General features: G+C 37.4%; 1 protein-coding gene across 3 annotated transcripts; it reads left to right on the forward strand.

Annotated features, from left to right (window-relative positions):
* The first annotated feature begins 572 nt into the window (after positions 1 to 572).
* Positions 573 to 14,820, forward strand: anapc4 (anaphase promoting complex subunit 4). 3 transcript variants are annotated; one of them, XM_059340673.1, is made up of 29 exons: positions 573 to 754; positions 829 to 906; positions 1,726 to 1,841; positions 1,931 to 2,036; positions 2,119 to 2,251; positions 2,350 to 2,424; positions 2,517 to 2,543; positions 2,648 to 2,692; positions 2,979 to 3,063; positions 3,935 to 4,042; positions 4,130 to 4,300; positions 5,347 to 5,411; positions 5,557 to 5,599; positions 7,204 to 7,280; positions 7,374 to 7,474; positions 7,555 to 7,606; positions 7,719 to 7,774; positions 8,438 to 8,484; positions 8,581 to 8,637; positions 10,179 to 10,235; positions 10,321 to 10,414; positions 10,508 to 10,605; positions 11,595 to 11,656; positions 11,746 to 11,784; positions 11,877 to 11,978; positions 12,845 to 12,922; positions 13,009 to 13,176; positions 13,921 to 14,044; positions 14,470 to 14,820. In XM_059340673.1, exons 3-29 carry the CDS (start codon positions 1,734 to 1,736, stop codon positions 14,707 to 14,709), a joined length of 2,418 nt encoding a protein of 805 aa, XP_059196656.1. In that variant the 5' UTR covers positions 573 to 754; positions 829 to 906; positions 1,726 to 1,733; the 3' UTR covers positions 14,710 to 14,820. The 3 variants fall into 3 exon arrangements, with proteins under 3 accessions (XP_059196656.1, XP_059196657.1, XP_059196658.1); XM_059340674.1 differs by having other exon boundaries at positions 573 to 741; XM_059340675.1 differs by having other exon boundaries at positions 573 to 697.
* Positions 14,821 to 15,033: the final 213 nt, after the last annotated feature.

Raw genomic sequence — 15,033 nt, forward strand, 5'->3', positions numbered from 1 at the left:
AGTTTACTGTCATCTCCACTTGATACATTGATATAGAGCCTATCAGCTAAATAAATAAACACAATAATATTATATACTTCTAACATTACAAATAGACAGAAGTGTAATTAGACATAGATGTGTCTAACTACCAGTGGTGGAATGTAACTAAGTACATTTACCCAAATACTGTACTTAAGTACAATTTTGAGGTAGTTACTTTTGCACATTTACTTAAGTAAGTTTTGAATGCAGGACTTTACTTGTCTGTCATTTAACAGTGTGGTACGGGTGATTTTAGCGTTACTACACAAAGTTTACTTTATTCTCGTCATTTCGACTTTTTTCTCGATGCAGTATTTCAACTTCATTCTCGACATCTCGACTTTATTCCCGTTGATTCGACTTTTTTCTAGAACTGCATAATGAAAATTCCTCCTCTCATTATTTTTTACTCCTACTTGGCCACAATCCTCTTCCGTAAATTACTTCTTCCACCACTGCTAACTACACATCTAACTCATAGACTGTATAAAATAAAATACACATTTCAGAAACACTTACCGCCAGTTCACATTAATGTATTCGGTCATTTACGAATCGCATTTTCCCTCTGAGTAAATTTGCCTCTTCACGTTTCCCGTAGCTATTCACTGATTGGTCACACAGAGAAACTATGGCGCTATTCGTGTAATTGTAAAAACATCATGAAGAAAATGTAATCAAGTTTTTGCAGGGCAGAGCAGAGTGTTTGGCGCATTTGTATGTCACGCCGGTATGTTGCAGTTATTATTTGGCCGCCTGTGTACTGTAACCACGGTTAAATTAGATATGTTTTCTCTACATTAGCTCCGTCAGCCTGCTAACAACCAGCTAGCATCATCTCTCACACTGGGACAGAAAGTCTTCATCTGACAGCTCTGAACGGTGAGAGCACATTATTATTAGCACTGTTAGTTACTTTGGTAATTTTGTTATTTAGGTCGCTAACGTTATCCACTTGCTTTACACTTTTATTTAAGATACATGCCAGCTGCATCTCCCAGATTTTGTACAACACAGTTCAAAACCTCAAAGTAGTAGTCATAGTAGTTGTTGTGTCGGTGCTGGAAATTAAAATAGCAAGAACTGTTTAAACCTTGAAAACATTACATTACATGTTTTTAGGGTATGAAAAGTGCTTGACTCTTGAATAAACTGCTTTGAATTTAGTTCCAAACATTGTTACACATTGTTTATAGCAATGACAATAACATTTAAATTAATGTGAGGAAAAAGTCAAATGATAAGTAAACTTTATGGACTGTATATAAATATGCAATTTACCACAGCTATAAGGTGCTGGAAAAGCTTGAAAATGCTTGAATTATTTTGATAAAAATAAATAAGTAAAACTAGCATTTCATCCAGCACTGCTACAATGTAAAGGCATATTGTAAACCCTACTAATATTATAGATTAGATTAGACTAGGTTATACTTTATTGATCCCACAACTTGGAAATTCACTTGTCACAGCAGCAAAAACAGAAGCAAAAGGTGTGAATATAAATTACAGGAAAAAAGTAGAAAGTTTGAATGAAAAATATAAATACAGATCAAGATTATATAAAAGCTGTGGTGAGTAGTGTAATGATAAGTGCTAACAAAGATGTGGTGGTGATCTGAACAGAAACTACACCGTGATCAGGTGGTGCAGGTGTATTTTGCTGTACAAATAAACAACTGTTATTTATACCTTTTCCAGCCCACAACATGCCTGCTTTCCGGCAAGTGGGAGAGAAGCAGCTCCCTAATCCTGTGCTGTGTATGGCATGGTCTCCCAAAAGGGATCTAATTGCCCTGGCCAACACGACAGGAGAGGTAGGCTCAGAAATTTTAAAATCCTGAAACATGGCTATCTTTATGTATCTTTTATGGTTTTGTATTTTATGGGTCATGTGTGTCCCTAGCTGCTGCTACATCGATTGGCTAGTTTCCAGCGTGTTTGGAGTTTACCACCCAGTGAGTACACCGGGAAGGAGATCACTGCACTCGCCTGGCGACCTGATGGCAAAAGTGAGGAAGGACATCTTTCTGTTTTAGTCATCTGTCTGTTGATGGAAACATGGATTTTTTAAATTCTCTCTTTGTTCTTCAGTTTTGGCCTTCAGCCTTGGAGACACCAAGCAGGTGGTCCTGTGTGGCGTGGAGAAAGCAGAGATCCTCCACGTGTTTCCAATGCAGAACCCTGTGACCTGCATGCATTGGATGGAGGTGACGGAGGAGAGCAGGTGTGCTGGAGGCTCAGGGTTCAAACCTGTTGCACAAAAGATGTTGGATTTTCTAGAATAATATCAATGTGTTTTTTGTGTGTTTCTGTGTGTTTCAGTGCCCTCAACTCCTTCTACAACTCAGAGGATGAATCCAAACTTTTTCTTCCCAAACTACCAACACTCCCCAAGAGGTAACACTGCCATTGACTGCACATCAGAATATAAAAAAAGCAGCTCCCGGATTGATCGAATAACTTTTTATCAATCTTTTGTTTTTCCCAAGTTATAGCACGACATCAAAGATCTTCAGGTGGGACTGCTTATTTATGCATACCTTATAAGAGTGATATAAGCTGTTTACTGTATGTTCTGTTTGTGATAACAGCCTTATGTATTCATCTGTCTGTGTTACAGTGAGGAAAAGTCTGATGAGATTATGAATCTCATGGGAGAAGTCAGGTAAAAGCCGCACACAAGCATAAAATATCTGAGTCTGTAAATGCAGCGTTGATTTTATTTTTGTTTTAATTGTTAATACTTTTTATATTTTATTTGCTAATTCCTCTTATATTTCTAGTTTATACTGCTGTTTACTATTTATTGTCTTTTGCTATCCACTTTGCTGCTGTAATTCTTGAAATATCCCCGTTGTGGGACTAATAAAGGAAATCTTAATCATAATCTTAATCTTCTTTTTTTGCTTGTAGTTGAAAATATTACATCACCACATTTTGTTTCCATGCAGGCTGAATGTACTTGTCCTGGGAGGAGACTCTGGCTCTGTGGAGCTCTATGCGTACGGGATGTACAAGATTGCCACTCTAACAGGGGTAAGGCTCTTTCTTTCACTCCTCAGAATAGTCTGTTGCTTCTTCCAAAATAATTCATTAATTCATGTGCCTTGCAGACACATTCCAGATATCTAGCAGGCTAAATATCTGGACCTGTTTAACACCCAATGAAAACACAAGATATTGGTTGAGGGAATAACTGCACAAAAGTTGTTGTTACACCTCAAGGAGATGAGCTATAAATAGTAAAGATGTGTGGAAACAGGCTTTTCAACACAGCACCCCCAAACCCTCCTTTTTTAAAACTTGTTGTATCACTGCAAATCAGCCCACAGTTTGGAGCGCCTGGTACACATCCATTTTTGGAACACTTCATGTGTCTGTTTTTTTTAATAACAAAAACATAGTTTAGGATTCCTCCTGATGGAAGGTTGTGTAATGTGTGACCTCATGTCACTGGTCAGTCGTGTAGTGGGAGGGGGGGTGAATTGATACAGCATAGTGTTGCGATATTTTGTGATATTTTGTTTTGACTGAATACTTTGTTGATCAGTCTGTGGGTTTGACTCTCATTGTGAAGAAATAAAAAGACTGAAGTGAGATGAATAGACTGAGAATTTTCTGTTATTTGACAAAACAATTCTTGATTGAATTTAATTTTGTGGACAGAAAATGCAGTTAAACAGTTAAATCGCAATATAGTGTATTGCAACACTCACCATATCCCAAAATATTTAAAATCGCAATGATATTGTATTATGACTATTTGGGAAAAAACGTATCGTGGGGCCTCTCTGGGCTATGAATAGTCCAGTGATCAGACTTTTCATGTAAACTTAGCTCAAAACTCATCGGAAGAATGCAACAGTTAATCAAGTGATCAAGTCTTTGACTGTAATGACATTGGCAGGTATCAGGAACGTGTCGCAGCCTGAGTCTCTCCAGTGATCTCAAGTCTCTGTCCGTCATCACACAAGTCAGGTCTGCTGACAACAACCCAGAGATCTGCTACATTCAGGTGAGACGGATGATTTGGAACCTGTAAATTTGTTTTTCCTTCATGTCCACATCTCTTGAGACTAACTTGTTTTTTTTTGTCTTGCAGCTGGACACAGGCTTGTTGTCAGACTGTCTGCCTGAGGTGACCAGGATGGCCCGCAAGTTCACCCACATCTCCACCCTGCTGCAGTACCTGCACCTCTCACTCACATGCATGTGTGAAGCCTGGGAGGACATCCTCATGCAGATGGATCTCAGACTCACTAAGTTTGTTCAGGTCAGTATTCGTGGTTTGTAGTAGTTGCTGACTGATATGTGTTTTTCAATGCTGATGCCGATGACTCACATTGCAGATATCATGTTTTTGTTATTTTTGCACATTATAAAATCTAACAATTTGCACAACTTAAACAAATATGTTTTTTATACTGCATAATCTCTGCTCAGTCCGTGTTTAGTTGTAGGTTATGACGATGGATGACGCGATACCACTTTTTCTTTTTTAAAGCAATTTTTCATTTACCATTTTTTTTAAATATATGCAGCGCAACTGCTTCTAAAGATATGTGTATATATATATGTGTGTATATATATATATGTGTGTATATATATATATATATATATATATATACATATATATATATATATATTAAATCCGTCTGTTTGAAAAGGAAAGGATAGCGATACTAATCTGATGCTGTCTTTTTCCTTTGCTAAACCTGGCCATCTAATTACATCATGCATCATCAGACTGTGAAACACCTACTCCCCTAAAGGAAGAAATACATCACCCTCAATATAACACCAACTGTTCACATAGCACAAGCTGCTCACCTCTCTTTACGGCAGGTCGCCTAAAGTTTAATGAAGCATATATGTAATAGTTAAGGCTGATGGATCTGATTAAACTTTTTTTCTTCTTCTTAGAATCAAGTGATTTTGGGCGGTATCGGTCCGATCGGTGTATCCCTAGTTATAACTTTCTGCATAGTTTTGAAAACGAGAAAAAAAAAATCCTTCCCACAACTATCCCAAATGACAAATCTAATGAATGTTTAACTGGTCGGGAGTAGCAGTGGGTGTTGGGGACGCCCATACAATACAATTCGATCCCTGAAACTGATTTCTGCCTGTGGAATGGCGTTCCGCTAAATACTTTCTCCAGCAGCCACACTGACAAGATGTGTCTGCAGATATTTTTTGTTAATCGGCCTTGTGTGCGCAGTTGTCTGTCAGTTTCAATTATCTCAAAATAATCGGCTGACAGATGCTCTGCTGAATCACCTAAAAATAATAAACATGTCTTATTTCCTCTTTCTGTAGGAAAAGAACACGAGCACTCAAGTCCAGGATGAGTTTTTGGAGCTGTTGCTGTGGGGACAGTCAAGGTGAGAAAAGAGCACTTTTTTGTGGTTAGTGTTGGCTCTTTGCTAAGATGTAATGCCTGAAGTGTTCTGTAGATGGTAGCAAATATGTTGGGCTAGTTAAAATGTTTATTTGATTCTAATGTTTCTTTACATTGGCTTCATGCAGCCCTGAACTGCAGGCTCTTCTCATGAACCAGCTGACCGTCAAGGTGAGAGTAACAGGTGGAGGTGGTGTAAATGCTTCTCTCAGTATATATTTAATATATATTTATTTATTTATTTTTAAATAATAATAATAATACATTTTATTTATGAGCGCCTTTCACATCACTCAAGGTCACCTTACAAACACAGCAATAAAACTTCGATAAAAACAAGGTTTTTAGGTTTATTTAGGTTTATTTATTTGCAGAGTTAGGATTACATAAAATGACAAAAGCAACAAATAGTGTAAAGTGCAGGGAGAGGCAGAAAACCCAGATGGGCTTATTTAAAGCCTCCACCTAAAATGTCATAGTTATGAAAGAAGAAACAAATAACAACTGATAATAGAAAAAACATATGTATAACATCAACAACAAGTTATAATGACAATAACAAAAAGAACAATAAAAACCAAAATATGAACATGGTATGAAAGTGTATTTGTGTGTAAATTAGAATTTTAAAACAGCAGTTAAATGGGCTTTTAGACATCTTTTGAAACAGTTTATAGAGATGGAGTTCTTTGCCATATGGGAAAGGTATTCCATAATTTGGTGACCCTAAATTTAACAATCAATTGACCTCTGCATGTAAGAAATCTTGGAGGATGAAGATCTAAATATTGATGCGTTGGAGTGAACCTGAAAATTAAATTTAAAATAAGGCTTAAAGTGCTCTGGAAAGTTTTCATGATCTGAATATACCTTATAAATAAAAACACATATTTGAGAGGTATTGATGTCATGAACAGTAAGTATCTGAAGTTTCTGAAAAAGAGGTACAGATGAGGCATGTGGCTCAGATCGGGTTGCCATCCTAACAAAACGTTTCTGAGCAACCAAACTTCTGTGGAGTGTAGTAGGAAAGGTGCTTGCCCAAACTATTTTAAAACACAATCAGCTACATAAAAACAAACAACTACATTAAAACACCAAACAGAGCAGAAGTAAAAATGGCAAGGTCAAACTGAAAAGGCTAATCTAAACAAGTGAGTTTTGAGCTGTGATTTGAAGGTGGAGAGAGTTAATGTCACGGATGGTAAGTGGAAGAGGGTTCCAGAGACGGGGGGCTGCACGGTTCAAAGCTCCGGACCCCATTGAAGAGAGTCGGGCAGGAGATTAGTGAGGAGCATGGAGGAGGAGGAGAGGAGGGTCCTGGAGGGTGTGTAGGTGTGAAGGAGATCAGAAACGTACGGAGGTGTGAGGTTACGATAAGCCTTGAAATCGAGAAGAAGTATCTTGTAATCGATGCGGTATTTGACAGGTAGCCAGTGCAGATGTTGAAGGACAGAAGTGATGTGATACGATACGAAAACTTTATTATCCACTGAGTGGAAATTCCTCTTTGGTTTCACCATAGTCATGTCTCAAAACAAACAGAATAAATAGTAAAACAATAAAGAAAAAAAAACATTTCAAGGATAGAAAAATATAAAATAGCCTACAGCAATAACTGTACTTCACACATCACCCATTCAAGTACAAAATTACATAAAAGCACACCATAGTACAAATCAAGTTTACAAATGTGATGTGATGTATGGAGGGGGCTCTGGTGATGATCCGGGCAGCTGAATTTTGTTTGTTTGCCGTTATTTCTTTCACCGCAGGGCCTGAAGAAGCTCGGCCAGTCTATTGAGTCCTCTTATTCCAGCATCCAGAAGCTGGTGATCAGCCACCTGCAGAGGTAATCTCAGCCTCACTCCTGCTCCATGCTGCCTGCTGCCTGCTGTCTGAGCTTTCTCTGTTAAAACGTCTCCCTCCCTTTCTCTCGCTGCAGTGGCTCGGAGGCGCTGCTGTATCACCTCAGTGAGGTGAAGGGCATGTCTCTGTGGAAGCAGAAGTTTGAGCCCCTCGGTCTGGACTCAGCAGCTATAGAAGGTACAGTGTCCCCCAAGATGCATGATTAATAACAATTCATCTATGAATCATCGAAAACCACGTACGTTTTATGTTCTCAGGTGCCATCACAGCTGTGGGCTCATTTTCTCTGAAAGCCAATGAGCTTCTGCAGTGAGTTAAATATATTTTTTTAATTAACTATCTTCTTGTATCATTTGTATTGTCACATTTTGTGTATGTGCTGCTGTTTTCAACATGTCACTGCTTTTATGTTATCCTTTAGGGTGATTGACAAGAGTATGAAAAACTTTAAAGCCTTTTTCCGGTGGTTGTATGTAGGTAAGATTAAAAAATACTTTTCTTTTTGCATTCATACAAGAGGTGGGGGAAAAATTGATACAGCCTAGTATCACAATATTTTACATGGCAATATTATATCGATTCATGGCCGCCAAGTATCGATATTTAACGTTCCAATTTTTGTGGGAGGCCGTAGCAAGAGTATATATCACTCTCAGGTATATACTGTAGGCACCATGTGCGTCGGGATATCGTGTCGGGAAGTTGTCAAAATAACGCTGCAAAGTTAGTTTTTTTTAATGTTTCATTAAAATTTGTTGTCGTCCATACATGTTTGATATCAGTTCAGTTCAGTTTGACTGAATACTTTGTTGGTCAGTCTGTGGGTTTGACTCTCATTGTGGTAAAATAAAAAGACTGAAGTGAGATGAATAGACTGAGAATTTTCTCTTATTTGAAAAATCAATTCTTGATTGAATTTATTTATTTTGGGGACACAAAATGCAGTTAAACAGTTAAATCGCAATATATTGTATCACAATACTCATCATATCGCAAAATGCTTAAAATCACAATAATATCAAGACTCAGGTATCGGGATAATATCGTATCGTGGGGCCTCTGCTGATTCTCACCTCTAATTCATACAGTGCAAAAATATTTATTATTTCTATGCTCAAACGCTGTTTTGTTTCCACGCAGCGATGCTCAGAATGTGTGAGGAGCACGTACCACCAGAACTAAACAAGGTGAGTTATCAAAGGGACTGAGAAAGATTTGAGATTTCTTAAATAATTAATAAAAAGTAATAAATAAATAATTTGACATGTTGGTTTATCCCTTAGATGACTCAGAAGGACATTGCCTTTGTTGCTGACTTCCTGTCTGAGCATTTCAGTGAGGTGAGATCGTGCACGATGACACTGATAACCAGTGGTGAAAAGTAACTAAGTACATTAACTCAAGTACTGTATTTAAGTACAATTTTGTGGTACTTCTACTTTACTTGAGTATTTCCATTTTATGTAACTTTTTATTTCAACTCCACTACATTTTGAGGAAAATATTGTACTTTTACTCCACTACATTTAGCTGACAGCTTTAGTTACTTTACAGATCAAATTTAACATAAAATATATGATACATTTAAAGTTATTAGACTTTTTTTTAAATTAAATCTTATAACAGTATATTAAGTAATTAAATGAACCCTGACTTTACCAAATTAAAACACTGCTTACATAAAAGCACCAATACAAATGATCCAATAATATATTTAGAATATATAAAACAGTCTGAGTGGGCACATTCTGCATAAAGAGTAATTAGGGCCCGAGCAGGCAACGACCTGCGAGGTCCCTATTGTATTTCGAATGATTATTTATTATTTTTTTTCTTCTTCCCAAATGATCGCATTTTTCACTGCCTGAACATACCCCAAAACTTACGAAACTTTAAATATAAGTCACACCTGGCGAAAAATTTTATAATCTATTGTCATCCTGAATTTTCACCACTAGGTGGCGCTACAATAAAGGAAAGTGCATTTTGGCTAATAACTCCCACATACTTTATCGCACATTCAAATGCTGTGCTGAATCTCGTGATATAGGCCATTCGCGAAATGTCGCAAACCTACTTTTTTGAACTCCTCCTAGGCAATTTCATCGTTTTGTACCAAACTTTGCACACAGCATCTATGGACCCTCATAACAGAAAGTTATTAAAATAATTTTGATAACCCAAAGAATACTCAAGTCATCAAATAACAACTTCCTGCAGGTGGCGCTATTATCGACACAAAACACAAAGTGTTGCATATCTCCACATTGGTGTGTCTGAATGACATGAAACTCAGGTTACTACTTCCCCATGAGCCCCTGAGGCTCTCTGCAAAATTTTGGGCGATGACCACTAGGTGGCCCTCTTTAAATTGAAGTATTTTATATCTCCACATCGGTTGGTCGGATTAACACCAAACTTGGTATACTTATTGTCAATGCCCTCCTGAGGATAATCCTTGAAGGTGTTATTGATCGGCCCCTAGGTGGCGCTCTGGTGGCAGTTTAATTTAATGAGTGCCACTCTGCCCAGACCTTAAGACTTAAGGCAAAGAAGTTCACAGGGGTGGTATAGACTGGTCCCTGTAACGCACAAACCCCGACGGCAGCATGCCCCGACACGCGTGTACTGTGAGGGCCCGTTCAGTACTGCGCGCAGTCCTAGTTTTACTTTTGATACTTTAAGTACATTTTGACGCTGATACTTTTGTAGTTTTACTTAAGTGTGGAATGCAGGACTTTTGTAGTGGAGTAATTTCACAGTGTGGTGTTAGTACTTTTATTTAAGTAAGGGATCTGAATACTTTTTCAACACTACTGATAACAATGAAATACATTTGTTCTTGCCTAAAACTGAGTTTATTTGCCCTCTGGTTTAACAGAATGAAGAACTCTTTGATCGTAAAGGGAAGTACTTCAATGTGGAACGAGTTGGTCAGGTAAGTGGTTTTATGTTACATAACTTCACATGTTTTTCAGTGGAGCTGCTGTCTTTCAATATTCTGCTTTCTCTTTTATTTGCAGTACCTGAAAGATGAGGATGAGGACCTGGTGTCTCCGCCCAACACGAAGGGAAACCAGTGGCTTAAGTTTTTACAGGAGAGCACACACCTGAAGGGTAAACTGTGTTCCTGACTCACATTTAGTTATGGTTTTACTTTAAACGCCACAGCCATGACTAACAGAGAAAATGTTTGACTGGTTTCTCTAGAGAGCCCGTTGCTGTTTCCTTCATTTCCCCAAAAATCTTTGCACTACGTCAAGAGGATGATGGAGAATGTGATCGAGCAGTGTCTACAGAAACCTGCAGTGAGTGAAGATAGTTTTTTGAAGTGGGGTTCTATGAGGGACTTTACCATAGTCAGTGTATCACCTGCAGTAGATGGCAGTCAGCACGTCCCCAGTTTGGAGAAGCAGGCAGGAGTCAGAGTCAAAGTCAGCTTTATTGTCATTTCTTCACATATAGCAGACATACAAAGGAATTGAAATTACGTTTCTAACTTTCCCCACGGTGAAGTCAAGACAAGACATTTCTAACACTAAAGTAAAATGTGCACAGGCACATCAAATAAAGACAAACCTATCCTAACACTAAAGTAGCAAGGTTATTACAGTTCACGAAATAATGGAAACTAGAATTGAAAAAACATTTTTGTTAACTGAAATAAAAACAAGAGTTTTTAAAACGATAATTAACTGAAACTGTATTTTGTGGTTACAAAACTAACTAAAATCATAGTGAAAATTAACCAAAAACCAAAATTCAAAACACCCGGAGGTGCAAGAGTTAATAACCTTATTGAGGCTGAGATGGTGCACATTTAAATAAAAAAATATCTTCAACAAAAATAGCCTATGAAATAAAATAGGCCATTCTCTTTCTGAAATAAATGTATTTATGTTAGAAAAGAATAACGAACATTACAAAATAATTAAATATGACAAATCCTAGTAAGGGCAGCATTTATATATAAAGAAAGAAAAAAAATTTGACTATATCGATGTATGCGACATGGTCTAATTCCATATCACATTTAAAAATATATCAATATATATCGCCCAGCCCTACCTTAGACACAAAGTCTGGAAATAAACACTGAAATGTAGCTTCAGGACAGGCGTTGGGATTAGGAGCATTATTGCCCATTCTGTGTGTAGATCAAAAGCCTTCCTGCAGCATTTTAAACATACTGCAGCCATAATACAGAGTCATTATTAATGAAAGGTAACTGCTTTGTATGTGTTTGACATATTATTATTGTTTCATTTAACATGTTGCTCATGTAATTTGTACACAGGAAGTCATTGGGAAATCTGTAAAACAAGCTGTCTTTCTGCCCTTGTACACCGTGCCAGAGAGGTATGATCACAAGTCTCTGTCAATAATCTGTATTATTCGAAATGTGACTAAATTAATGAGATTACATAATTTGTTTGTTGTCTTCCCAGCTCTGAAAACACTCCACGACTTTTTGAACTTCCATCTTTGTACGTAAAACTGAAACATCCTGGAGTTGTCTAATGGTCTGTGCAGTATGATCGGTTTCTATTCACGATATTTCTTGCTTGGACGTCTACAGGTGGAACGACAAGAAAGCCAAAATGCACCATGTTGTGTTCTGCATGCCGGAGATTTCCCCCTGCAAGCTTTACCTGTTACGGAGAGCAACTGACCCAAACAGGTACGTGTGTGACTGTGGGTGTATGTGTGAGTTTCTTTGTGCATTTAGTTTGTGCTGTTAAGTTAACAGCACAGAGGTGGGACCAAGTCATTGTTTTGCAAGTCACAAGTCTTTGCCCTCAAGTCCCAAGTCAAGTCTGACAAGTCTCAAGTCAAGTCCCAAGTCCTAAAGTTTGAGTTTCGAGTCCTTTTAACAACAGACTAATAATATTTGTTAATGTTTTTTTCTCACTAATCTAGCAATCCTGCTAGCAAAATTACCTAGCTGAGAAGCTAGCGAAAGCATTCGTTCAAAACGTACCTTTCTTTGTGCAACTTCAAATGTCGGACGAAGTTAGAAATTGTTGCGTCTCCGCCTGTAATCTTCGACCTCGGCATGTTTTGCATACTGCAATTAGTTTTTTTGTTGACCACTTCGTGACATCTTTGGTGTCATTTTTGCCAACTGGAGCCGTTTTTTGACAGTTCTTCTTCATTGGTTGTCCTGCACTTTGATTGGATGGATGCTGTCGGATCAAAATAACATGGATCGAATTTGATCGGATGTTGTGCCGACAGCACACGTCAGACACAGCAAGAGATGCATACATTTACACAAAGAGAGATAGAGCAGTCCTTAGTAACAGACTTTTTAATCTTTGGGTTTTGGGGGAAGTAGCAAGGAAAAGTAGCTAGTCTTTTGAAGTCAAAAGGCTCAAGTCTAAATGAAGTCACAAGTTATTCGTTGAGTCGAGTTGCAAGTCTCTTTACATTTTGTCAAGTCGAGTCAAAAATCATCAAATTCATGACTCGAATCTGACTCGAGTCCAAGTCATATGACTCGAGTCCACGCCTCTGCTGTTAACCATATTTGTTGTGTTTGCACAGACATATCCCCAACAGTGTCCTGGCCATTGACTTCAGCCACCATCTCGACGATGCAGAAGATGAGAACGCTGCAGCTCAGTCAGTGCCTCAAGTCATTCTTCACTAATTCATCAGCTAGTAAATGTGTTGCTACCATGACTTATAGCATGATTTCCCTTTTTCAGGACTAATTATGTATACAGTTGCCTGGATGCTCGTTTCTATGACGATGAAATGCTGACTGTGGTCTTGCAAGGATCAGAAGAGGAGAACAGAAAGCGCGTCCTGGCTCAGCTTCCTTTGGCTTCAGCCCTGGGCAGTGAGACTGAATTCTGCTGGGAGCCTCATCTGAGGTGTGTGTGTGTTTATTGTAGGGATATACAGTCATGGAAAAAATTATTAGATCATTGTTTTCATGGTTTTCTTGATAAAAAAACAAAAATCATTATAAAGAAAACCATGGAAAATGGCTAGATATCAGCTCTTAAATTAAACTATTATGATCTATTTTTGTTGATATTATTATATTTGTCAAAACAGATGTACCTTTAGTTGTACCAGGTATAAAAATTGAACAAGAAATTGAAGAAAACAAGGGTGGTCTAATAACTTTTTCCATGACTGTATCTACTCATGACAATAATTTTCACCAGTCTGAATGTGCAGTTTGTTTCTCATGACACAGAAGCTAAGTAAGAATCAAGTGAGTAGGATTAACATTATTTTAAAAATAAAATAAATTAATTCAGGCAGCATTTGATGAGGATTAAATTAACTCAACCTCGTTTATGAAACAACTTTCATATAAACATGCAACCTTAAGTGTTCACATAGCAAAATTGAAGTAACTCAGACCATAAAAACAAAAATGGCAACAATAACTTAACCTTTTCTAAACTTAAAATCTCAACACTAAAACAATAAAATATATAAAAAGAAATTGTATAGTAAAATATGAAAGCCTACTTAAATTTATTTAATAAACACTAAGTAAAGAAATAATGTGGGGAAAAAAACAATGATTAAATTTAACATTCATCCAAATTAAAAGCTTTTTTTTTTTTTTTTTTTTAAATGTAAATGTTGCATTTTGTCAGGTTGGACCAGCAGAGCAGTAACATCCCGTGCCAGGGCCTGGTGTTGGGGAATCAGTGGCGTGAACTGGAAAACATGAAGGCTCAGTTTGTGGCTGTCAATGGAATCCGTAAAGTGGCCTGTGTGGTAAGTCAAATGTATAGCTCGGACTTCAGAATCAGAAATTTTTAAGTAGGTTTGCACATATATGGAATTTGTCTTTATATTTTGGTGCACATAAAAGAGAAAAATGTGTGATAGAAAATATGAATAAGAAATACTCAGATATATACTAGATATCAGTTTTTTAAAGGGGAAGAATTGCGCAGGAATGTGCAAAATATTGGCCAAATGTGCAAAAGTTCACAGTATTAATTATAGATAAGTACTTTTATTTTGTGACTTGTGAATGAAGTGCACTTCACTAATATTCCTATTTGTTTCAGAGATCATTCAAGTCAAATGTTCCATTCAGTGCTTTTTTGTGTTTTTCTCTGCCAGCAGGGGGCAAACCATTGAGTGAATGTAGTTAACTTACTGAAAACATTTTTTTTTCTCTCCTTTCCTGGCAGCTGAGTGCCAATCTTCGGCACATTCGTGTTTTTGAGATGGATGTAGAAGATGAAGATGATGAGGGGGCTGAGTCCCAGAACGCCAGCGCTGACCAGGACGGGCTGGACACTACTATGACCAGCGAGGGGCAGGCGGAGGAGAGTGTGGAGGACAAAGATGAAGCTGTAGCGCGAGGAGGAGATGTGTTTAAAAAACCTGAGGAGCAGCTGGAGTCAGAGGAAGCCCTAGAAATCTCTTAATACTGAGACACAGAAACAACACTTTTTATTTGTTGCAGAAGATTTTTTTTTTTTTACAACATCTTGAAATATGTGTAATGTTTGTATATGAAAATAAACAGGTTGTGTTCATGCTGGTTTCATTTTTTGATTTTTTTCCCTTAATATCCTCGTTAACCCCCTTTTTTATTTTATTTATCTGTACATTTTAAGCAATCATTTTTGCCACCATGCCATTCACTTTGTTCATTAGGAATATATACTACATTAACTGTATGTTAATGTAGTATATATTTGGGGAAAAAATAGATTAACAGTTAAAACAGTAAATTAATAAATAATTAT

The sequence above is a fragment of the Centropristis striata genome, chromosome 9, assembly GCF_030273125.1.
Source record: "Centropristis striata isolate RG_2023a ecotype Rhode Island chromosome 9, C.striata_1.0, whole genome shotgun sequence".
Lineage (NCBI taxonomy): Eukaryota > Metazoa > Chordata > Actinopteri > Perciformes > Serranidae > Centropristis > Centropristis striata.

Excerpts from the sequence above, each read along its gene's own strand:
- anapc4 (XM_059340673.1), top strand. The coding sequence starts at position 1,734 with ATGCCTGCTTTCCGGCAAGTGGGAGAGAAGCAGCTCCCTAATCCTGTG. Across the intron at positions 2,544-2,647 it reads ACGACATCAAAGATCTTCAG|TGAGGAAAAGTCTGATGAGA; the intron begins GTGGGACTGCTT and ends TCTGTGTTACAG. Across the intron at positions 8,485-8,580 it reads TACCACCAGAACTAAACAAG|ATGACTCAGAAGGACATTGC; the intron begins GTGAGTTATCAA and ends TTTATCCCTTAG.